This window comes from Festucalex cinctus, chromosome 1 (assembly GCF_051991245.1).
Source record: "Festucalex cinctus isolate MCC-2025b chromosome 1, RoL_Fcin_1.0, whole genome shotgun sequence".
Lineage (NCBI taxonomy): Eukaryota > Metazoa > Chordata > Actinopteri > Syngnathiformes > Syngnathidae > Festucalex > Festucalex cinctus.
Genome location: NC_135411.1, coordinates 23922815 through 23949101, shown reverse-complemented (window position 1 = coordinate 23949101; position 26287 = coordinate 23922815). Strand labels below are relative to the sequence as shown.

General features: G+C 40.7%; 1 protein-coding gene across 15 annotated transcripts; it reads left to right on the top strand.

The window, feature by feature from the left end:
- The first annotated feature begins 147 nt into the window (after nt 1-147).
- On the top strand, nt 148-26238 carry LOC144020606 (phosphatidylinositol 4-phosphate 5-kinase type-1 gamma-like). Of its 15 annotated transcripts, XM_077524254.1 has the most exons (19): nt 148-369; nt 1038-1188; nt 5070-5095; nt 5175-5264; nt 5460-5590; nt 5678-5795; nt 7966-8118; nt 8398-8697; nt 8781-8989; nt 9051-9134; nt 10874-10922; nt 11055-11139; nt 11229-11405; nt 13249-13405; nt 13490-13558; nt 15588-16083; nt 23135-23209; nt 24914-24978; nt 25087-26238. In XM_077524254.1, exons 2-18 carry the CDS (start codon nt 1101-1103, stop codon nt 24971-24973), a joined length of 2367 nt encoding a protein of 788 aa, XP_077380380.1. In that variant the 5' UTR covers nt 148-369; nt 1038-1100; the 3' UTR covers nt 24974-24978; nt 25087-26238. The 15 variants fall into 15 exon arrangements, 13 of the variants coding, with proteins under 13 accessions (XP_077380380.1, XP_077380393.1, XP_077380403.1 ...); XR_013283938.1 differs by lacking the exons at nt 148-369; nt 23135-23209 and adding an exon at nt 22745-22779 and having other exon boundaries at nt 791-1188; nt 24920-24978; XR_013283937.1 differs by lacking the exons at nt 148-369; nt 23135-23209 and adding an exon at nt 22745-22779 and having other exon boundaries at nt 791-1188.
- The last annotated feature ends 49 nt before the right edge of the window (nt 26239-26287 follow it).

Below are 26287 nucleotides of genomic sequence, written 5' to 3'. Positions count from 1 at the left end.
CAAAGCCTCACCTGCATGTGAAGAGTTTAAAAAAAATAACTATTTACTACGTATGCCCTGTACTTGTGTTCAAATATATGAGATAGCATAGCAACAGCGCCATCTATTTATAATACTACTACAGTACAACAACTGTGGAGGCTTTTGGCAAGTGTTTTTTTCTCCCCATGTGTCTAATGTATATGTTGTGTTTTCATACACTTGGAGAATAAATGCAAAACTCCCGAACAGTTTGTAGTATTTTGACCAAAAAAGATTTGAGCCATATTGCCGGAGGCAACACTGTATGCAGTATTTGTCGACACTACTGTACTCTAATAAAGTCGGACTAGTTCTGAGGGACAAGTGCATGGACTTCATCTCGTAAAGGTAAGACAATAAAACGTTTTTAATTTTACATAAAATGAGACATTCGGAAATTCTAATTAAATACTACATTTTGATAATCAACATATTTTGATGACAATGGAAAAAAATACCTTCATCAAAATGGTTTCCCTCTTGTAGCTTTAATTTTATTCGTGTAATGTGACGAAAAAAAAACTTACCTGTTAGTGATTTTCATCGCCTGAAAGTTTATTTTTATTCATTTATTTATTTTTAGGCTTCTTAAAAACAGACCACATAAGTAGTATCCATGTTTTAAAATGCAGGAAGTAAAAGTAAAAAGTCAACCGAAAAACAATTACTCAAAAAATAGTAACGAAGTATTTCTACTTCGTTACCTTCCTCCAACGACAAGAAATATAATAGCTTCATTTCTTTTCGATCCGTCCTTGGATGTTCTAAACACATTTGTCTCATCTTTTTCATTTGCACATTCTGCTTGACTGTGGTTCGTCGTGTTAGCATGAAATGATGACGCGGTGATTAAACTGAAGATGTGTCTGTAACGCCGCTGTACGTGGACGAGCATCCGTCGCGAGTCAAGTGACGCGCAGTAGCAGCGGGGCGGCTGAAACGACGATGACGTTTCATTTCTCATACTGGATTCTGGTTCCGTATTATTGAACCACTTTTCATGTCCATTGTTAAAGTTATGTAGGCTGTAGTCCCGTGACGGTCTTTCTCCGACCGCCGCATCCGGCTCAGCTAACGTCATGGAGCTGGACCAAGTGACTGCGGAACCTGGCCGGAGGAATGACGAGGAAGCTGGGCTCAGTCTGCATCTGGACCTCGCCGACACAGGTGTGAATTTACACGTTTGTTGTTTTTGGAAACACCCCATATTGCCTCATATAGTAGTGAATTCGCCATTTTGTATAGTGTAGTCTGTAATGTTTACGGACTGTAAGGGTTTACTGTTGGGAAGGGAGCTGCCAATACTTATGAAATAACACATTTGCTGAAATTACTTTTAGTTATATTGATATTTATTCATCTCCGAGAGATAGTGATCATGTTAATTATTTCACGAGCTTTTTCACAACATCATATGAAATTTTATTAATTTAAGAAACTTAGTGGTTCTCCAACTTATACCAAGTACCAATGGCTCACATTAAATTAGCACAGTACAAGCCTAAAAGTGTTCATTAAAAAGAACGCCCCCCACCTTCCTAATGAGTAAAACTAATGCTATTTATTATTGTATGACACTGTTACATTATACAGGCTGAACATTAGATGTGTTTTGCTGTTTGAAATGCATATTGGTCAAGCTCTCACACTTTTATAATATAACTCAGTACGTGAGCTTGGTGACAGGGTGGACAATTTTGGTTAATGTTAGCATTTTAGGAGCTCATTGTGGCATGATTCAGTTAGCAAGGTGATTGTGTACTGTTTTTAACAAATACATTTCAAATTTCTGAAAGTGTTTTGTTTTTTGTTTTTTTACATATAGCATTTGATATTTCACAAAGACAGGGTGGAAATGTTAACATTGACAACATCCAACTGAATCACACATAATGTGATGTGATGAAAATTGCAAAATCTAAACGCATATTTATTCTGCAACTATCCACTGTTTTAGCCTCCATTGAAGAAAGCCAAATTGCTGTTGCTAATGTCATGAAAGGGCAGTTTGGGGACACATAAATATATTCAAATTGATTCTGAAAATAGAATATACATGATCAAAATGACTTTATCATAAAGCAATATATAAAAAGCAGTCTATTATTAAATAACTATTGTAGACAGTAAAACCATGTAAAAAAAAAAAGATCTAGTACATGGTAAATAAAAAAAAAAACGTAATTGAAGCGCCTATTACACTGTAGAAAGCACAAAATCAGGTACATCCAATGAAAAATGAAGGAAACACATTTTACGACACTTATCATTGTGCTGTGGGCAAATAGTTGGACACATTTACATGTTGACTGAGTGATATGACATAGCCTCTTATATTTGCTTAAAAACTCACCTAACTGTTTTTGTGCTCATTAGGCCAAAGCAACAACAGACTGGCTTTGTTTGGCACCATCTGGTGGCATTTTGGTGCTGAAGTTAGTTGAGGAGCTTGATTTAAAAAAACAAACAAACAAACAAACAAACAAACAAACTATTAAGGGTGTGTGTCAATTACTATTACTAGTTTATTAGGAAATATGTGAGGTATACACGAGGAAATGCCAATTTGAGGTACTGAAGCTGTTCAAATGAATAATATATTAGATTGTTAGATAAAAGCGTATCACAAGTTCAGTCACATCTGGTGTTCTGTTGCAAAATGGCCCACAGTGGCTTCTCCCCATTGACTTGTTTACGATGCTGTCACCGAAGACTTGAAAGCTCGGAATAAAATTAGTGGAGGGTAAAAGATGTGGACGGATTGGATGCATTGTTGTTGTTCATATGGATGCAGGAACATGAAACCTGTTCTTGACACCTCCCTACATACAGGATACCCTTTCTCACCCCCTCCTCATCTTTGCATGTCTTTTTTTCCTCCTCCCTGCCAGATCTGATAAGTGCCTTACGTAATGTGACATGGAATTATAGCATAAACCAAGCACGCTAATCCCCTGTTGGTATCTGTTCCAAGAACCACTGCAGATACTGAAGCAGAAATAATAATATGCAGATTTATGATGTTGGTGCAAACATAAATAAAGAGTTACATCAGAGATTTCATTGTGCAGTGTTAATGTGTATATATGCATAATATGGTGCATATGATTAGCATAAATATACTAGATTACGTTTCTTGTGCAGAACGCCAAATGCATTTTAAAACTATAGCAACAGGATGGCCTAAAATGTAGTGGTCAAAACAGCTTACACCTCATCATGACACAAAATTCTTTCTTAACCCTAATCCTCTGTGTGTGCCTCTACCCAATCTTAATCCTCATTGTTATGCTTGACAAGCTTTGTCTCAGGATTAATCTGCAGGTTTGCACGTCTAAGTGAATTGCATTACATAGAATTGCACCTTTTTAAATACTTCAATTAGAAGTTCAATTAATCAGAAATTGGCAGATAAAAGATTTACTTGGTTGTTTAGTGTTACACTTGATGTGTAGGAAGGCACTGCAGAGTCCTGAATAATTGTATGCAAGTTTATAATATTGTGAATAATTCAACTGCAAAAAAGGAGGTCATAGCAAAATGTTTGCCAGGAAGCTTTGGGGCGATAATTTTTCTATACAAGCTAATAGTTTTATTACAGTCGTACTCGTGCTCAAATTGGTGCAATGGAGTCTGTAAAAGACAAAAAAAAAAAAGATAACACAAGGTAACATATTGATGTTAAATAATTTAATCTAGCGTTCAGTGGCTAATTAGAGCATATTGCAATGCCCTCGTTAAGGATAGACCTAGCCACGGATGCTTTTTCATACTTTATTCAACAAACTGCGATTTGCTGGCAACCAGTTCAGGGTGTAGCCCGCCTGCTGCCCGGAGCCAGCTGGGATAGGCTCCAGCACCCCCGCGACCCTTGTGAGGAGTAAGCGGTTAAGAAAATGGATGGATGGATATTCAACAAACCTAAGCAAAGTAACACTTAAGCACATGTATACACAAAATGCAGATTAGTCTTCAACACTCATTCCTGACACCCACGTCACTCACCAGGCAAGGCACCACCATTTAAAACCATACTCATTCAAAGTCACAGATATCTATGATAGAGGACAAAAATAGTACTTGCAAACAAAACTTTTATTCGTTTATTCGATGTGATTTAATCATCAGTAGAAGCTGCAGGTGTTGAAGTTGTTTTCTTTGTGCTTTGTTTGCATCTGCATATCCACGAATGACGAGTTATTTCTGTTTTGTCGATCTGCCATCAAACCTCAGCGATGAAGCAACATCTGCTGCAAACGCTTTGCTTCAACATGGCTTAAAAGTTCATTATCCCTACTTTGTACTTAATCTTCACCCTGGCGTAGCCTAAAAAAAAATTGCGCATGACGCTGCAAACCAAGCAATTTGTTGTTCTTCGAAGTAGTTATTAAACCCTTTAGTTTCCCTTTGACTTCCTCCATTTCTGCTCTCTATTGCCATGCGAGCCAAAAAACAGGACAATCTTCTTGTTGGCTGGACAAACGTCCCCTAATCCATGTGTGTGGTTGGTTAGCAATGTGATCTGATCTCCAGACGTCAGCCGGTGGTGCGACTCAGATTAAGGAGGAAGTCAATCCAATAGTACCAATGTGATTCTTGCAAGAATAGTAATCTGAAGAGTGTCAAGAGCTCTGGTCTGATTCCCTTTTCATTGACATTTAACTGCTTCACATTTCTGTGTGGGAATATCAAACGTAAACACGGAACTCTTCTGCCGGTGAGTTAAGTAATAAGGGTGACATGAGTTGTGTTTCTGTTACATACCAATATTGCTAACCATGTGTATATGAGAGTAAATTCCTCCATTTTGACTTCCTCCAGGTGTTCAAATACATTTGTCCGTTTTTTGTACTTTTATTGAATGCCTTTGTAAATAGTTGTGCTGTGATATTTGTCATGTGGGAAGCAGGTGAATAAATATTGAATGATCCAACCATTGCTGCATGTAGCAGTTAGAACTGGACAAATAGACAAATAGATGCACAATTGTCCGCTTCAGCCTGATCGCATTAACATTGGATCTTGTATTTCCCCTCCTGTTTGTGTAGATCCAGCCAAAAGGGGTCAAGTAGAGGTGAGTGTCCTGGTTCATCTCAATATAGGCTAATGTCTTGTGTTATAAAAATAATAATGAACTCTATCTTTTGATACAGATGCCATCCCCATTTGGAGCAGGCCAAGCTCACGAGAAGAAGATTGGCCACAGGAGAGTAGATGCCTCAGGAGAAACAACATACAAGAAGGTTGGCTTTCCCTCCTCCTCATCTTTTGTTATTTTCTTCGAGTAAAACTGTCATTACACTTTGTGGTTGTTTTCACTGTTATTGTGTGGGATTGTGTCCATGATTCTCAAGTAATGCGATGTAAGATTGGCCTCAAGATTCCATCAGATGCCCTCCACCTACATGTGACAGTCTTGTTTTATCTGCCGCCCCCAGACCTCCTCCTCCGCCTTAAAAGGAGCCATCCAACTGGGGATTGGATATACTGTCGGCAATCTCAGCTCCAAGCCCGAAAGAGATGTGCTCATGCAGGACTTCTACGTGGTGGAAAGTATCTTCTTCCCCAGGTGAACGCTCGTGTATGCGCAGGGAACATGTTGGCCAAAGTGTGCAGCGTCTAATCCACTTTCATTTGATACATCCTGTTGTCGCAGCGAGGGCAGCAACCTCACACCAGCCCACCACTTTCCGGACTTCAGGTTTAAAACGTACGCCCCTGTGGCTTTCCGCTACTTCAGGGAACTGTTTGGAATCCGGCCAGATGACTACCTGGTAATGTTTTTAGTTGAAAGTAATGTTGTGCCATTGCAAAAAGTAACATTTTTTTTTTTTTTTTAAATCATATATGGATATATAAATGTTAAGTCAGCATTTCATTTTGCGTGTTCGTATTCTACCCTATACACCAGGGGTGTCCAAACTTTTTCCTCTGAGGGCCACATACAGAAAAATAGAAAGCTGCAAGGGCCACTTTGATTTTTTTTTTAAGTTATTTATTAACACATTCATTCCCAGACCAGCAAAAAAAAAAAAATGCATCATTTGATGTCTTTTTCCGTCAATGGCAGTGAATGAGTTAAACATGGTAAAAATCAGTGAAGCAATTATAAATTGTTGATATAATGTACAGTTACTTATTGAAAACTGCTAACAGTCACAAGGCAAATAGTGACCCCTGTGTGCCACTATAATAGATACGCCTCTCGACTGAGCAGCAGCTGAATCCCAATTTGACATTCTGAACCACAAGAACAATCGGTCGTCAACTGACCACACTTAAGAACCATTAATCTAATATGATGTTTTCACAAATTGGACCTTGACACTAAGCAACAAGTGGATGAAACAATTTTTATTTCTGAAACTGAATTATTAGCTGCAAATTGGTGTCTTTGCATAGCTAGAAATGTTTAATCCACCCTCTTTTTTTTTTTATTAAACAGCATTGAAAAATTATTTTTAGTATTTGCCGTGGGCCGCCAAAAAATGTATGGTGGGCCAAAAAATGGCCCCCGGGCCGTAGTTTGGACACCCGTGCTATACACCATTTTTCCTTTTTCATTAAAATTCATTCGGTCAAAAGTCTCATTCTACCCTAAAGTTGAGTTATGAAAACAATCTATATACCAAACCATCATTTGAATCAATCCATTGGATGTGAACTGCTTTACATCCAATAAAAAAAAGAAAAAGGAACATAAAATAGGAACATATGAGGTGTTCTTAAACTTTTGATTAGTAGTGTCCATCTGCACTGGGTGAAACTCTGCATTTTAATTTGTTGCACCGCAAAGCATAAAAACAGCATTAGTAATCATTGCTGCTTCGAGCAGCAATTAACAAGGCTTGAACTGATCATTTAATCCACTTCAGAGATCGACACAATTTTCTTTCATGCGCCTGATAGATTTCTTGATAGCGGCGTAATAGCTCTCACTCCATCACGAGCTAAATATAGTGCACATTTATGTGAAATTCTCTCCGAGTTATCAAATAAAACACCCCTACCCGTACGCAATTAAATGCAGATATCTCAAGCAGAGCTGTTTCACGTGCTGCCACACATGGATGTGGGGTGAGCATGCACATTTGCATGCATGCGCAGACACATGCGGCACTTTAAGCTCATGCTGGCTGCTTGTGCCACTGGAAGATTAGCAGACTAAAGCTTCCTTTTTTTTTTTTAACTCAACCAGGAGACAGACAGACAGTGCACAGTTTGGCATTTGTAACTGCTGGGGTAGTTTTCTAAATAAATCTAAAATTAAATTATATAATAATAATAAATTATAAATCTACATCTAGATTTTAGAAATATATTTTCAGAGGTTGGTGTGGGCGTACAGTATGCATCTGGCACGTAAAAATGATCGTAACATGCCTCCCCGCCATTGCCGATCAGCCCGGGTTACGTTATGCGACCTAAACCAACATAGCAAAGTCCCCCTCCCTCTTTCTCTCTTGCTCTCTCTCTCGTCCCTGCGTGAACAGCCAGAGAGGGCCGTGCATGTTGTGCCGCAAATGGCACGCACTGCTGTCATGATCCCGGAATCGAGGTTGCGGCAGGTTAATACATGCTTTCCATAAACGTTATTTACGTCATGCAAACTCCATGTGGCTATTTGCTCTGGCGTTAGTGAATTAGACGCCGTATATCAATGAGTCTCATTTGCATTGGGGTGGGCATATTTTGCGTCAAATGTATGCAAATTACCTAATTTACATACGCGCAAATAACACCGGCGCACCGTGACGCAATCTGGTTGGCAGCGCACTTAGTGACGAATTTCCCCATCTGCGCGTGTTTAGTGAATTAGGCGCTCCCGGATTGCTCCATGTTTTACCGGTTAGCACCGAATATGCTCCTCAGATTCTTAGTTGGAAAAAACATGAGGAAAGTCAGTTTGCCGGGGTTTTATGGTCTGTGTGTGCTCCTTTCCAGTATTCCCTCTGTAACGAGCCATTGATTGAGTTGACCAATCCAGGAGCTAGCGGCTCCATTTTCTACGTAACACGTGATGATGAGTTCATCATCAAAACTGTCCAACACAAGGAGGCAGAGTTCCTACAGAAACTGCTTCCTGGTTACTACATGGTAAGTCCCAGTCAAAACACTCACAATTGTAAGCGTAACGGAGTTGTAGTTCTACATTCTGCCAAGCTGCATCTAGCCAAGTGTAGAGGGGCTGGACCAAGCTAAGTACTTTTTAACAGGCTTAACGCACAGCAGCATGAGCTAAGACCTTGTGGATGTGTCACGCTGTCCAGCAGGTGCAAAGAAAAAAGTTGAGGAATTGATTGTTTTAAAAATTTTACACTGGGGAAAAAAAAAAAGACTTAAAATATGATTATTCTCTACCTTGTCCTTTCCCAGAACTTGAACCAGAACCCTCGGACATTGCTGCCAAAGTTCTTTGGTCTGTATTGTGTCCAGTGCGGGGGTAAAAACATCCGAGTTGTCGCCATGAACAATATTCTACCGCGCTCTGTACGCATGCACCTCAAATTTGACTTGAAGGGCTCCACTTATAAGAGGCGAGCGTCTAAGAAGGAACGGGAGAAATCCAAGCCCACTTTTAAAGATCTGGACTTCCTGAGTGACGTTCCCGAGGGCCTCAGTCTTGACCAGGACACATACAGTGCTCTGGTCAAAACCCTGCAAAGAGACTGTCTGGTAAGTGAATGAGTTGAAAGTGTGCATTATTCACAATTATCAATACTAGTAAATTGTGATGGTGTGTGTTTCATTCGTGTCAGGTGCTGGAGAGTTTTAAGATAATGGACTACAGTTTGCTCCTTGGGGTCCATAATAAGACGCAAGCACAGAGAGAGCGTCAGTCCCAGGGTTCGCCAGCAGGTGGCGTGGATGAAACGCGGCCTGCTGCGCAGAGAGCGCTGTACTCCACAGCAATTGAGTCTATACAGGGAGGGTCCACATGCAGGGAAACTCTAGACCACGATGACACGTAAGTCGTACAAAGCGCTTGCTTATCTGCATACAAGGGTAACTTTTCCCCTCGGTTGCAGAATGGGTGGCATTCCAGCTGTGGGAGTCAAAGGAGAGCACCTCCTCCTGTTCATCGGGATCATCGACATTCTGCAATCCTATCGGTCGGTATAAGTCCCGCATTTTAATGATTCATTTACTATTGATGCCAAAAGACAGTCACTTTGAAACGCTGTGAGAATTTTAACAGCTTTTCGAAACATTGTGTTTTAGAGGTCAGTCATTTAGGAAATCCCTTGACTCTTTAGAAACAACTAAATCGATGTAAGTCCGATTTTTTGTAACTTTCTATTGGCGTGTTTGGAGTATAATGATCACTATACTCCAAACAAATTTTGTTTTTTTGTTTTTTTTAATTTGCATTTTTTTCTATAAGAACGTATGCTTAGCTATTTTCTGAAAATAAATAAATAAATAAATAACCTATTTATGTTTTTGGAGCTATTTTTATAATGCCCTAATATGCCACCAGATGGTGACAAAGTACAGGCTACATAGGCAAGCAGTAAATGCTATCAAGTATATTTAAGTGATACATCTTACCAGATAATACAAGCTAAGTTTAGCCTGGGTTGTTACTTGAAGTTACGGAGAGTCTTTCTTGGCTCTTTTTTTTTTTTTTTTTTTTTGTGCCGGTATCCTGGCATGCCACTAGATGACACCAAAGCACTAAGATGCCACAAGATGGTGGCAAAGTATATGCTGAGCTAATAAGGCAAGGAGTAAATGGTGTAAAGGAAGTATAATAATGAAGTGATAAGTCAAGTCAAGTTAGTTGAAACTTCGGAGTCTTTCTAGCCCCCCTTTTATATATATATATATATATATATATATATATATATATATATATATATATATATATATATATATATATATATATATATATATATGTGTGTCTGTGTATATGAAAGTACTGTAGTAGCAATTGGTCCAAGGAATTAGCTCTGGGAGGAGCTAAGTTGCAAAGTTTAGCCTGGGTTGTTTGTGGAAATTACAGTGAGTCTGCAACACTTCCGGTGCTTTAAAAAAAATTAAAAAAATAAAAAATAAACAAATAATCTGTATGTCATTCATTTTTAGCGTTAATAAATAACATTGGGCGGCACGGTAGTCGAGTGGTTAGCACGTCCGCTTCCCAGTTCTGAGGTCTCCGGTTCGAGTCCAGGCTCGGACCTTCCTGGGTGGAGTTTGCATGTTCTCCCCGTGCCTGCGTGGGTCTTCTCCGGGTACTCCGGTCTCCTCCCACATTCCAAAGACATGCATGGCAGGTTAATTGGGTGGTCCGAATTGTCCCTCGGTGTGCGTGTGAGTGTGGATGGTTGTTCGTCTCTGTGTGCCCTGCGATTGGTTGGCAACCGGTCCAGGGTGTCCCCCGCCTACTGCCCAGAGCCAGCTGAGATAGGCGCCAGCAGCCCCCGCGACCCTTGTGAGGAATAAGCGGTCAAGAAAATGGATGGATGGATAAATAACATTTTTAGTATTAATGTTGTAAAGGGTATATTTATGTTTTTACCTATTAATATAGGGAATTCTAAAAATAAATAAATAAATAAATAAAGTCGTGGGACGTCAATTACTCACAGTTTTTCACTATTCACTGCAGATCTTACTGTCGTTAGACTCGGGCCGACATTAAGTCACGTGTAAGGAATTTAGATCAAATCAGATTTTCCCATTCCAAATAGATGTGAGCCATGCAGAGATATGAAAGGCCAAAGAAATCAATCCAGCTTTCTACAAGCTGTATTAAAATCTATAGTGTGACTTGTAAATCCATTGATTCTCATAAGTTAACAGTTAACGCCTTGGATAAGTTGACCTAAATAATTCGATTATCTTCCAGCTTGATTAAGAAATTGGAGCACTCCTGGAAGTCTCTCATCCACGACGGGGTGAGTAGCTTTGCCTCGCACGTAACAAATCAAACTGATAAAAGTGCCTCATTTATTTTAGTATGTCTTTTATGCAGTACACATAAAACACAGCGCTGATATCAGTCATTTACTTCCTTTAACGACCCTCAGGACACAGTGTCCGTTCACAGGCCGGGTTTCTATGCTGAGCGCTTCTACAAATTTTGCAGCGGCGTTGTCTTCAGGAAGAGTTGCTGTGAGTTTCAAAATGACAAATGACATTGTATTGCAATCAACTTGATTTCTTAGATACCATTTCTATGTGCACATCCTTCTCTTCCACAGCATTGCGACCATCTCCTTCCAAAAGGGGTCGAGGAACTCTCTCCATGTTGAAATCCAGTGCTGGCGGATCGGGGTTAGCCGGCCAGCGTCTGTCGCAGAGTGATGAGAAGCAAGAAAACGCCGACAACCTGAAGAGCCTGCGAGGACCTCACAGCTTCCTGGTGCTGGAGGACAATGGTAGGCACTCGTTCAACATATGTTTTCTGTCTTTGGCAGTCACATATAGATCATAGAGCTCGTTTAGATCCAACAATAACCCCTGAGCAACTTGACAGCAATCACAAGTAATCAAAGTGAAAAGATGAAGGGCTGTTTTTTCGCTTTGTATTTGCATTGTTTCTTTCTGAACTTTGGCACACTATTAACTTAAATCGTCTCCTCTTGAGTGTTCCATTTTCGGTTTAAATGGGATAAAGTCAACCTTTATTGATCCTCCGGAGAAAGAACAGCTCAGCAGCAGGGCAGCAGCTGTGCCAACAAAATAAAGTACAAGCAAAACTTTCCCAAACAAGAAGTGCATTCTTGAGAGTAGCTCAGGGAAATACATCAAATTCATTTGATTAATCGTCAAGTTTCGAAATCATGAATTCTGGATATTTAAAAGCTGTAGTTTTTATCTTCTGTAACATCCAAATGTTTTTGTGAGCTGTAATTTTGCACAAATGGCAGAATGTTGGACAAGGCATGTTTACAATAGCTACCAAGTACCAACTACTTAATTATGGCATTTAAGAGCAAACTATGAATGTTGGGTTTGTGTTAAAACTGATTTAGAATCAGTATACATTATTGTTGTCTGAAAATTTTGCACAGGAATTATTTTTGAATAAATGAAACCTTTAAATTAGGGATGTCAAATTTAGTGTGTTAATTTTGACTTCATTTAAAGTTCCTTTAACGCCACTAACTTTTTAATATGTGATTAATGGCCGCCCCTTACTTGGAAACCCTGTACTGCGGGAATTTCGCAACGTAGTAGACACGTCCACGTCAAGATTTAGCAGTAATAAAATTAATAATAATGCATATATTTGTGGAGGGTTATTACATGTTAAATATTAGATAGCTCAACATGAAAATAAAACTGCTCTCAGCTGTCTTAAAAATGCAATTATGCCATCTAGTGGCAGAAAAATGACCTAAACACAAATCAATATCACACAGTACAGTACATCTTTTTAATTTTAACCCAATTTTATGAATTATTATGAAATTACTGTATCAATTACTAAAAGATGCAGCCATATTTCTATTAGTTTATCACATTTTCCACTTTCATGTCAACAAGAGTATGAAAACTTAAAAAATATTTTATTGTACAGTTTATTGTACATTTAGAACATTTATATAATTTGCGATTAATCGCGAGTTAACTATTGAAGTCATGCGATAAATTACAATGTAAAAAATTTTAATCGCCTGACACCACTACTTTCGGTAAATGTTTTTTGGGTTTATGAGATTAAAATCAATTAATATTGTAATCATCCTGAATGACAAAAAAATCGAGGTTTTATTTTTTGGCTATATTGCCGAGCCCTACTTGAGAGTATTCTTACATCCAAGCCTCATTTTTCGGTTATGTTTTCCATACGTATTCAATGTCTAGGTTTTTACTTGGCCTGCGTGTTCTGAATGTAGGTTATATCAGTAAATGTTCATAAATTCCATTTTCACAGCGTATCCATTTCTGTCACAAGAATACATGCTCGATGGGCACACTGGAACATTGCAAGCTTTCCAAGTTTTGCCCGGTCTGTATAAATTCCCCTGAATTCCGGAGCTGTCATCAGCAGCGCTGCAATCACTCCCAGAATCGAAGCGGGAGAAATGAAAGACTGCCCTGTGCTTGTGTCTCTCTGCTAAGCTAACCCATCAGTGACTCCACATCTCTTTCTGAAGTTTTGATCGGCAGTTACCTTTTGCATTTTCACAAGTAGTATGGGAGCTGTGTTTATTCGTTCATCATTATCATATCATCTTCTCATTACTGTCTAACAAGTTGTTGTTTTCCAATTAGGGAGAGAGCCTCCCTGCACGCCTCCCTCCTTTGAAGACGCCACCACGGCATCTATCGCCACCACGCTCTCCTCAAACAACTCCTTACCCACCACCCCCTTCGATACACCCGAGCACCCACGCTGCCGGAAACTAATGCTCTCACCCAATGTGGCCAAGTGAGGAAAAATATTGAAAGATTACTCACAGTCTCTAAGCAGTGATATTCTGTTCCTACATGCCATATTGTTGAATCATTTTAGGTCCCACAAAGAGCTTGTTGAAGTTCATGAGAAGAAGCAGGAGACCATAACAGTAGAGGTTGAGCTCAGGTACACGCACACACGGTTTAGTGTGTGATAACATCAAGAGGCGTCTTAGGGCTGCTCGATTATGGAAATAATAATAATTAAATAAATAAACAATTATTTCCGCAATACTTGAAATTAGGGATATAACAATATCCAAACATCACGATACAACATTGTCATGATATGACGCTCACGATACAATAATCACGATATCGTGGGGAGGCTGGCGATATTAAAAAAAAAAAAAAAAAGAGCTCATACTAAAAAAAAAAAAAAATCTAAATATTGTGCTTTTGTACATAACAGCAATGCATATAAATCATCTACAATCGCTAATAACATTTAAATATTGAGGCACTTACTTGTGAATGCATGCACACATTGAGTTCCTCCACATATTGACTCACTTCACAAGTATATTATGTTCCCCTTCATCTGACAATTAGTGTGGATTTAGACATAGAAGGGCCAAAACATACCTGATGAAAATTAAACTGCACTAAAAAAAAACTAGCCACCAGAGAGTGCTAGAACTGCACAAATTAAAATCAACCTGACTTTTTTTTTTTTTTTTTTTTTTAACAGATGTGCCGCTTTTAATATCGTGACATGACGACGACGATGTTGTGGCAGTTTTAATATCCCGAATTCACAATATTGCCGCTATCGTTACACCCCTTATTGAAATCACGATTATTCAAATGTTTATTTATTTTTTGGTACAAAACAAGAAAATGTTTAAGCTTTTAAAATAGTAAGACTAATTAAAAAAAATATATAATTTATTTATAATTTAATAATAATAATAATAATAATAATAATAATAATAATTATAAAATTTATTTATTTATTATTAATAATAATGATATAAGTTCCTTTTGGATGACCAAACGGAAATTATAATAATATATATTTATAATATTAATAATATTAATAATAATAATAACAACAACAACAATAATAATAATAATAATAATAATAATATCTACCTCACAAGGGTCGCGGGGGGTGCTGGCGTCTATCTCAGCTGGCTCTGGGCAGTAGGCGGGGTACACCCTGAACTGGTTGCCAGCCAATCGTTGTATTTTTTTTATTTATTTATTTATTTATTTATTTATTTATTTATTTATTTATGTTGGCAAAAACTTGAAGTTGGAGTGCATCATGTGCACTGTGCAGTAGGACGATCATTTATTTTTTGGAACAAAATAATAAAATGTTTAAACGTAAAAAACAAATACAAAACTATGAAGACAAATAAAATTCTTTGAAACACAATAATTATGCAAGTTTCTTTTGGATGAAACAACATTTAAATTTTAATTAATATAATTTAAATTAAATTAGTTCAAATTTAAAAATTTTAAAAAGCTGCAAATGTATAAATTTAAACAACTCAAGAATGTGTATGTATGTATGTATATATATATATATATATATATATATATATATATATATATATATATATATATATTAGGGGTGTAAATAAAATCGATTCGGCGATATATCGCGATACTACATCGCGCGATTCTCGAATCGATTCAATAATCGGCAGAATCGATTTTTTTTTTTTTTTTTTTTAGGATTCACACCTTGAGCATGGAAGAATGTTATATGAACGGAACATTAAGCCTTAATATTTTATTTTAATGCTGTTCAAACATGAAACAGATTACAACCTCTATAAGACTGAAATTTCAGATAAATAAATAATACATTTTCATATAAATCTTACACTCTACAAGCTTACTGATTAGTATTTTCTAAATTTGAATGAAAAAAAATCGCAACAATCGACTTATAAATTCGTATCGGGATTAATCGGTATCGAATCGAATCGTGACCTGTGAATCGTGATACGAATCGAATCGTCAGGTACTAGGCAATTCACACCCCTAATATATATATATACATTACTATTATGCTGAATATTGTGCTTGTGGCGTATAATTGAAATTGTAATTGAATTTGGATTAATTGCACAGTCCTAAGGTGTCTTAATAATAATAATAATAATAATAATAATAAATGTTTGTCTTGTTTCTTCCAGTAAAATTCCATCCAGCACAGAGCTCACACAGAGGACAGAAGCAACCTCGCCAGCTGACAATCAGCCCAGCTCCGTTCCTCCATCCAATCCTCCTCCTTTCAATCCCTCATCTGCACATTACTCGTCTACCCTTCCTCCCACCTTCCTGTCCTCCTCCAGCGCCGCTCAATCAGCTTGCCAGTCCTCCTCCACACTTTCCTCTTCCATCCGCCCCTCCACCAAAGCACTCACCTCTCCATCCTCCCCCCTCACGCACACGCAACCCACACGTTCCGCTCTAGTGAACCCTTCGGCCCCAAATGCACCCGCGCCGCAGCCGTCCTCGGCGTTTACCCCCGTCCGTCCCGCGTTCCCTTACATGCAAGCTTCCTCTCCCCATCTCCCTGCAGGCGAGCCAATGAGCACTCCGGTGCCACAAGACGCGTGCAATCAGCTGTCTGTCTCCAGCAGCCACAACTCACTGGATGGGGAGGTGCAGGTTTCTGATATCTACTTTGTAAGTTCTCATCCTCACTTTGGTTTTGTGTGTTTTCCACATGTGTGTATAGGGGAAGTAAAAAAATATCAATTATTTCCAGGAAAATATTCAATACGCCACCAGTATTCTAAGGATGGTTTGTGGAACATTAATAAAGCAGCAGAAATACACCCGTTTTTTGTGGCCATTTTGCCACTTGCTGTTGACTGAAAATGACATCACAGTGCCCCAAGGCTATCATGGCCCACCTGTTTTCTGAGTTTTGTCATGTGTTCGCAAGCTGAGCCATGATTGGTCTCTACCGGAGCCTTGATCAACTGTGATGTCATTTTCAGTCGACAGCGAGTGGCAAAATGGCCACTCCGTGATATGGATAAAAAGGGTGGATTTTTCTCCGTCATTCATATTCCACAAACAGAATATTAATCAGAATTAGACTTGTGGGGGTGCATCGACTATATTATTGTAAAGAAAGTTGTTGACTTCCATCTGAAAGCTGGAAGACAGAGAAACTTGAAGAGGGCATCTTGATCAGCAGTCTTTTTCATGCCATTGACAGCTTTCACGTAAGGCAATATTTTCATGCATTGGCATAGAAACAAACAAACAAAAAAAAACAAAAAAAGTAATGTTTAAAAATACTCTGAAATATTTTTTGTAATTTCTTGGAGCCCAATGGTTGATTTTTTTTCAACAAGACAACTTGGGTTAATGGGAGACAATGACACCAGCAGTGTGTTACGTATTCCCAGTGGAGTCCGTAATTTTGTTTTGGTCAACAGAATTGCAGAAAATCTGCTTCATTTACAAAGATAGGATGTTGGAAATGGAAGAAAGGATTTGGGGCATTCTGAAGCGCACCAACATGGTCTAAAAATAGTTTACCAAAAAAAAAAGTACATGTGTGTGCATTTAGTATGACGGTGTATTAGGGCCACGTATAAATATTTTAGAGGGTGGGGGCAATATTCTAAGACAAAAAAACTTTGCGACTTTATAAAAACTCAGAAACTTACGAGAAATACATACAACTTGGACGTTTGTGCCAGCCAATATTTTTCGGTCGGGTTTTCAAATAAGGAGTTAGTAATTTCTTTCGCAGAGATTAACCACATAAGCGTTCACACTTTGAAGCGTTGGGTGCTGCCAGGAACAAAGACGCCTCACTTTGCAAAGGTCCTGGTCCACACCCCGAGGATCAAGCATTTAAGTTAATTTGTACATTCATCCATCCATCCATCCATCTTCTTCCGCTTATCCGGGGTCGGGTCGCGGGGGCAGCAGCTTCAGGAGGGAAACCCAGACTTCCCTCTCCCCAGCCACTTCAACCAGCTCCTCCGGCGGGATCCCGAGGCGTTCCCAGGCCAGCCGAGAGACATAGTCTCTCCAGCGTGTCCTGGGTCGTCCCCGGGGCCTCCCGCCAGTGGGACATGCCCGGAACACCTCCCCAGGGAGGCGTCCAGGAGGCATCCGAACCAGATGCCCGAGCCACCTCAGCTGGCTCCTCTCAACGCGGAGGAGCAGCGGCTCGACTCTGAGTCCCTCCCGGATGACCGAGCTTCTCACCCTATCTCTAAGGGAGAGCCCGGACACCCTGCGGAGGAAGCTCATTTCGGCCGCTTGCATCCGGGATCTCGTTCTTTCGGTCACGACCCACAGCTCGTGACCATAGGTGAGGGTTGGAACGTAGATCGACCGGTAAATCGAGAGCTTTGCCTTTTGGCTCAGCTCTTTCTTCACCACGACGGACCGATACAGAGTCCGCATCACTGCAGACGCTGCACCGATCCGCCTGTCGATCTCCCGCTCCATCCCACCCTCACTCGTGAACAAGACCCCAAGATACTTGAACTCCTCCACTTGGGGCAGGATCTCATCCCCGACCTGAAGACGACACTCCACCCTTTTCCGACTGAGGACCATGGTCTCGGATTTGGAGGTGCTGATCCTCATCCCAGCCGCTTCACACTCGGCTGCGAACCGCTCCAGTGAGAGCTGAAGGCCCCGGCCTGATGAAGCCAACAGCACCACATCATCTGCAAAGAGCAGAGATGCAATGTTGAGGCCACCAAACCGGAACCCCTCCACGCCTCGGCTGCGCCTAGAAATTCTGTCCATAAAAGTTATGAACAGAATCGGTGACAAAGGGCAACCTTGGCGGAGTCCAACCCTCACCGGAAACGAATCCGACTTACTGCCGGCAATGCGGACCAAACTCTGGCAACGGTCGTACAGGGACCGAACAGCCCGTATCAAGGGGCCCGGCACCCCGTACTCCCGAAGCACCCCCCACAGAACTCCCCGAGGGACACGGTCGAACGCCTTCTCCAAATCCACAAAACACATGTGGACTGGTTGAGCGAACTCCCACGCACCCTCGAGGATCCTGCGGAGGGTGTAGAGCTGGTCCACTGTTCCACGGCCAGGACGAAAACCACACTGCTCCTCCTGAATCCGAGATTCGACCTCCCGACGGACCCTCCTCTCCAGCACCCCTGAATAGACCTTACCAGGGAGGCTGAGGAGTGTGATCCCTCTGTAGTTGGAACACACCCTCCGGTCCCCCTTCTTAAAAAGGGGGACCACCACCCCGGTCTGCCAATCCAGAGGCACTGTCCCCGATGTCCACGCGATGTTGTAGAGGCGTGTCAACCACGACAGCCCCACAACATCCAGAGTCTTTAGGAACTCCGTGCGGATCTCATCCACCCCCGGGGCCCTGCCACCGAGGAGCTTTCCAACCACCTCAGTGACTTCGACCCCAGAGATAGGAGAGCCCACCCCAGAGTCCCCAGACTCTGCTTCCTCAAAAGGAGACGTGTTGGTGGAATTGAGGAGGTCTTCGAAGTATTCCCCCCACCGCTTCACGACGTCCCGAGTCGAGGTCAGCAGCACCCCATCGCCACTATAAACAGTGTTAACGGTGCACTGCTTTCCCCTCCTGAGACGCCGGATGGTGGACCAGAATTTCCTCGAAGCCGTCCGGAAGTCGTTTTCCATGGCCTCACCGAATTCCTCCCATGCCCGAGTTTTTGCCTCAGCAACCGCCGAAGCCGCGTTCCGCTTGGCCATCCGGTACCTGTCAGCTGCCTCCGGAGTCCGACAGGCCAAAAAGGCCCGATAGGACTCCTTCTTCAGCTTGACGGCATCCCTTACCGCTGGTGTCCACCAGCGGGTTCGAGGATTGCCGCCACGACAGGCACCGACCACCTTACGGCCACAGCTCCGATCGGCCGCCTCAACAATGGAGGCGCGGAACATGGCCCATTCGGACTCAATGTCCCCCGCCTCCCCCGAGACAAGGGAGAAGCTCTGCCGGAGGTGGGCATTGAAACTCCTTCTGACAGGGGATTCCGCCAGACGTTCCCAGCAAACCCTCACAATACGTTTGGGTCTGCCAGGTCGGACCGGCATCTTCCCCCACCATCGGAGCCAACACACCACCAGGTGGTGATCAGTTGACAGCTCCGCCCCTCTCTTCACCCGAGTGTCCAAAACATGCGGCCGCAAATCCGATGACACGACTACAAAGTCGATCATCGAACTGCGGCCTAGGGTGTCCTGGTGCCAAGTGCACATATGGACACCCTTATGCTTGAACATGGTGTTCGTTATGGACAAACCGTGACGAGCACAGAAGTCCAATAACAGAACACCGCTCGGGTTCCGATCAGGGGGGCCGTTCCTCCCAATCACGCCCCTCCAGGTCTCACTGTCATTCCCCACGTGAGCGTTGAAGTCCCCCAGCAGGACGAGGGAGTCCCCAGAGGGAGCGCTCTCCAGCACACCCTCCAAGGACTCCAAAAAGGGTGGGTACTCTGAACTGCTGTTTGGTGCATATGCACAAACAACAGTCAGGACCCGTCCCCCCACCTGAAGGCGGAGGGAAGCAACCCTCTCGTCCACCGGGGTAAACCCCAACGTACAGGCGCCGAGCCGGGGGGCAATAAGTATGCCCACACCTGCTCTGCGCCTCACACCATGGGCAACTCCAGAGTGGAAGAGAGTCCAACCCCTCTCAAGAGGACTGGTACCAGAGCCCAAGCTGTGTGTGGAGGCGAGTCCGACTATGTCTAGTCGGAACTTCTCTGCCTCACACACCAGCTCGGGCTCCTTCCCTGCCAGAGAGGTGACATTCCATGTCCCAAGAGCCAGTTTCTGTAGCCGGGGGTCGGTCCGCCAAGGTCTCCTCCCTTGGCCGCCACCCAGCCTACACTGCACCCGACCCCTTTGGCCCCTCCCACCGGTGGTGAGCCCGTGGGAAGGGGGACCCACGTTGCCTCTTCGGGCTGTGCCCGGCCGGGCCCCATGGGTGCAGGCCCGGCCACCAGGCGCTCGCCAGCGAGCCCCGCCTCCAGGAGGGGACAGTGTTTCCCAGAGTTTTATATGTATTTATTTCTCTATCTTTTTTTGCTTTGTGGTAGCTCTTTCTTCCTCACTCACTTCCCTCCTCTGTTGCTAGGTCGAAAAAGGGGTTTTGTTACCTTTCACGCTTGCTGCAAAAAAAATAAAAAATGTTTTGAAATGCGCTTTCGTGTTACTGAGGTGTTGTTCAACAAGCTTGGACCAGACAAATTAATGTCCCAGTTCCATCAGTTTCTTTTCTACTATGTGGCAATGTATGGTATGTACCGTATGTATGTATGGTATTGTACATTCATGTTTCCAGAATTATTATTTACACATTTATACTTTTTGGTATTTATTTTTTTTGTACAAGTATCCAAGTTGATGTGTCGAATCTGCTATTCTCTGTCATTCACTTGCATTTACCGAAAGTATGCTGGCTTCTGATTGGTTAGTGTTAGTCAGCTGATAGGGCATCAGGAAGTGTTGGCGCTCTAGCTGCCGTGTATGACCAGTAAAGTTTAAATTAAGAATAAATCCATCTCCATCCTGCCTTTTCATTTTATAAACAGTGTCCCATTAACCACTAACGAATCCTCACATTCGCTCTGCTACGTGTATTTGTCCTAAGTTTCTAAGTTTTTTTTTTCAAGCAAATTTGCCACTTTATAAAGTGGCAAAATTGTGACTTTATAGTGGCAAATTTGCGAGTTTTTTTTTCTCTGAATATTACCCCCCTCTGAAAAAAAAAATAATAATAATAATTAGGGATACACGATAATGCTATTTTCAACCGATACCGATAAAGCAATCATTTAGAAAGTGCCGATGTCGATAACCGATAAGTAAGCCCATATCTGTTTGCAAAATTAACTTGAATACAATTGAAATCAAATTGGTCGATTATTGCCAATAATTATTGGCAAATTTATTTATGATCTGGTTTATCTGTATGACGTCAAATTGGTTGATAATTGCCACTAATTATCGGCAGATTTCTCTATTATCTGGTTTATCTGTATGAAATCAAATTGCTCGATAATTGTCGATAATTATCGGTGGATTGCTCTATTATCTGGTTTATCTGTATGACGTCAAATTGGTTGATAAGTGCCGATAATTATCGGTGCATTGCTCTATTATCTGGTTTATCTGTATGACGTCAAATTGGTTGATAATTGCCACTAATTATCGGCAGATTTCTCTATTATCTGGTTTATCTGTATGAAATCAAATTGCTCGATAATTGTCGATAATTATCGGTGGATTGCTCTATTATCTGGTGTATCTGTATGACGTCAAATTGGTCGATAATTGTCGATAATTATCGGTGGATTGCTCTATTATCTGGTTTATCTGTATGACGTCAAATTGGTTGATAAGTGCCGATAATTATCGGTGCATTGCTCTATTATCTGGTTTATCTGTATGATGTCAAATTGGTTGATAATTGCCAATAATTATCGGCAACTTTCTCTATTATCTGGTTTATCTCTATGGAATCAAATTGGTTGATAATTGCCGATAATTATCGGCGGACTTCTCTATTATCTGGTTTATCTGTTTAACGTCAAATAGGTTGATAATTGCCGATAATTATCGGCAAATTTCTCTTATCTGGTTTATCTGTATGAAATCAAATTGGTTGATAATTGCCAATAATTATCATCAAATTTCTTTATTTTCTGGTTTATCTGTTTGACGTCAAATAAGTCGATAATTGCCGATAATTATCGGCAACGTTCTCTATTATCTGGTTTATCTGTTTGACGTCAAATTGGTCATTAATTGCCGATAATTATTGGCCACCGATATTATCGTGCATCCCTAATATTAATACGTGGCCCTATTACGCCGCCATATTTTAGAAATGACAATAAAAAAAAAAAATGGAATTGTCTTCTAATGTTGGTTTGCCAAAGCAGTTTAGAAGGCTTCATAGCCTTGTTTGTGCCTCTGGCCACATCTTACACAGAGCGAATCGCCTGTAGCGATGAACGTGCATCCTTAGTAAAACTGCTAATATGTCTACATACAGCTTTTTTGTAGGCTCTTCTTCTTTTGCCTCATCATTTGGCCTTTTAAATGTTTTTTTTAACTCACTTTTGCTAGCTTATGGGCTTACATTTTTTTGCTACCGTATCACATGACCGAAACGTGCAGCTTAACATGTATGCAGCGGTACATGTGGCTGGAGACTGCTGGTCTAGATGCCAATTGAAAATAATTGTGGTTGTTTTTGTCCACTGTTAGTTTCAGTGGCTCACTGCAGCAAGGGAGTGAGTCTGTGCTTCCTTTTTGTTTTTCTTTGCTCTGCTGGGTCTCCTTGCAGTGGCCCAGTCAGGACAGCGTGATAGAGTTATGATGGTGAGAAGGAAGGAGGGCTTGCGTTACGGTGTGCACGCACTTAGGGGAGTTTCTCAAGCATGAGGCTGCCACTGCCAGCGGTTGCTGTTTTCAATGCATCAGCAAAAAAAAAAAAAAAAAAAAAAAACTCTTTCCTTCACTGCATGATGTTTATATCTGTCAACCTGCATTCATGGGGCCCGGTCAACGTCATGTGGAGCTCACCATCATACCACCATTTTTACAGTTGATTTTAATTTCACTTCATACTTTTATTTTATGCATCTGGTTTGATCATCTCATTTTTCTGTGTGTGCGTGTGCGCGTGTGTGTGCGTGCGTGGGTGCATCCATCCATTCATTCATCCGACCATCAGTACGCAGATGGCAGATATTGGGTGTACTCTCCTGTTCTTGGCCGCCGTAAACTCAACTCGAGCTCAAGCTACACTGTAAGTTACCAGCATGGGAGTTGGAGTCGTTTGACATGCTGGACTGATCATGCCAGCACTCTGCTATAGGAAAGAAGCTCTTGGACTTGTGGCTCTTCAGAAGTGCGCCAGTAAAATGTTCAAATATATGTAAAATACCTCCGATTTGAGTGAATGTTGAGAGACAGTCATTCAAAAATATAGCTTAGGCTGCAGCAATTATTTCAATAACTTGAAAAATACAAAATACGTTGAAGCTAAAGCTCATTTCATTTTTAAAGCCGTACACATTCAAAGTCACAGATACCACAGTAGAATTTTTAGGATGGTTCCCCAGGTGGACAAAAATAATATCTGTAGCTCACATTTATGTGTTTAATCTTGACTGATTTATGGAATAATAATCAGTAGCATTTAATAACTGCGACCCTACATACTAATATTATGCTAATTTTAACTTTGTATACAGTAATCTCACACCAATTAAATTTTCACAAAAGTACATGCGCACGATGGAGGATTTTTCAAAATTTAATCATCTGTGAGCCATTTAGTTTTGAAGAAGAAATGCATTCCCCCCACCCCCAAAGTAACATATTTAACTGATCATCTCACAATATACATCAGGCATGGATGCGGTCTCAGCAAAAATTGATTATTATTATGTTTTTTACTGTTATAAACAACGATGAGCATTTACTATCATCCAAATAAATAAATACATTTTGAAAAATTCCACACAAAAAAAGAAAGAAAAGAAAAAGAGTACAAAAGTACCGAAAATTGGTACCGTATTGATTCCCAGGTACTGAGTTATTGGAACAGAACCGGTTCAAATGTGGAAGGTACCCATCCCTAGCGACAGCACACTGGGGCAACCTACACACTCACACCCATCAACGGGAATACCAAATTGAGGGCCACATGGGTGGAAGTGCGAGTATTGGGACAGGGCCATAATAATCTTCAGCAAAAAACTAGGTTAAGTGTAAAATACTTACTGTTTTCACTCTTCTTCTTTCAAATTTATAGTTAAAAACAACTGTGCATTGCCATCTAGTGGCTGACAGTGGAATTACACCCAAAATGAAAAAAAGGCCTAACAAAATAGTTATTAATTGTACAAAAAATGGTGGTGATGTGTTAAACATTTTTATTTCATTTTAAATATTTAGCATTTTAGCTCAGCAAGAGTGTCTCTCAGCATTTACATACACAGTTCTGATTCTGAATGAACTTTAAATTTGTTGAGTATTCCCCAGGCAGCTTCTGAAGGACTGTCATTCGTCTTTTTACAATCTCGCATTATGCAACATTTCAAATGTCCTGCCATGTTTTAGATTGCATTTTAATCGGCTTTGGTGGCTTTTAACACGTCTGAGCTGACAAAACGCAGTAGTGAGATTTGAATCTTGTGCACTAAAATGGACAGTCACGTCATAATTAAAGCTGCACACCTGGAACGTCTCATATCGCATGAAAAGCTGGCTTCATATTATCACACGCATACCTATAATAATTCACAAATCTACTGTAATGAAGATCAATTCTGGAAGAAAAGTAAAAAAGTGTAATATTTACAAAAACAAGTTTGCAGCTATAAATGAAACTGACGAGGAATATCTCTGCTTTTCAAGAGATTTCTTCATCCTCTCATTTCTCGCATCACTCTCTTCCTCCTTTCCCTTATCGCTACCCTCTGCTGGCCAAACTTGGTAACAACAGACTCAGGAGGACCGGAGCTGTGTGCATTCTCCTCACTCCGGCTCAGAGGATGACTCATGAGGAATGTGAGACAGCAAGTGCCTATGCTTTATTTGACTTTATTTCGATGTTATCCAATTGTGTCTCTCATGACTTCCTGATTATTGCCTCCTGTACTGTATTTGTCTTTTCAGTCGCTCAGAGGGGATGGCAGCAAGAAGCAAGAATTGTGCGTAGCGCACAAGCTGTGTGGTTTTATGAAACCTCCTAGGCAAAATGCTGATTTAATGATCCAGCACTCTGCTTTGATGCTGAGAGCTTGGGTTGCAAACTTGCATGTGGACTTGCAAACAGATTGACAGAACAAGCTCACATTAAAAGCATTTAGATAGCCAAACTATACTCATGTAAAAAAATATTTATAAATATATGCAAGTAAGAAAATAAAATGCTCAGAGCTGAGATTTTGGACAGTTCCCATGTACACTGTGAATGGTGTGAATATTTTGAGCATTGATGGCACTTTGCCAACAATGGCTATGCAATATGGACACATTCTGTGTTGATTTTAACAACATGAACATTCAGGATGTATCAGTTATTTTTTTGCACTTTATTAATGCACTTTTGAAAAAAACAAGTATAATTTTTCAATCTAGAGCTATTGTATTTATTGTTGTTTTGTCATAATTGTTATAGACAGATATTGTCACAATGTCTACTGATCCACTGTTCAACATGCCTTATTGACTAACTAAGAGCGGGGGGGGGGGCTTCAAATTTAGATCTACAATACAGTATGTATACATGTTTATTCTAAGATATTTCCAGTTTTGAATAAAAGCATAACAGGAGCCAATGAACATCCTTGTATTCAGGTTTCATTATAAAAAAAAAAAATGTTTTGTTAATTGTACATACAATGTAACACATTTGTGTAAGTCTATGTATGCCTCTACATCTGTAAATAACATGGTGAGACAGTCGAAAATTGTATGTAAATGAAGCACGATACTATAATCACCGAGCCTGTGCAAGGGCAATAACATTCATTATGAAAGCTGAATGTTCTCATGAGTCGTGTATGTGCGGTACTGTGCTTGCTTTTTGTTCCTGCCTGTTCGTCAAAATGTTGGACATATTTATTGGTGTCAGCCACCATATTAGCATGTCGACTATGTGAGAAACTGGATGTATCTAATGTTACAAGAGCAATCATGTAGTGAATAAAGGGCATGTAAATGTACTTTAAAGACTTGATTGTTTTGTAAGACAAAAGCATGAAGAAACACGAGCTACTTAATGAAGGTTACAGTTTGGCAGACCAAAATAAAGCAACAACAATGTTACTGTGTCTGGTTTCAGTTTTAGGAAGAAGAAGCAAGATTGGAACGT

Excerpts from the sequence above, each read along its gene's own strand:
- LOC144020606 (XM_077524254.1), top strand. The coding sequence starts at position 1,101 with ATGGAGCTGGACCAAGTGACTGCGGAACCTGGCCGGAGGAATGACGAG. Across the intron at positions 11,140-11,228 it reads TGTCTTCAGGAAGAGTTGCT|CATTGCGACCATCTCCTTCC; the intron begins GTGAGTTTCAAA and ends TCTCTTCCACAG. Across the intron at positions 16,084-23,134 it reads AGGTTTCTGATATCTACTTT|TACGCAGATGGCAGATATTG; the intron begins GTAAGTTCTCAT and ends TCCGACCATCAG.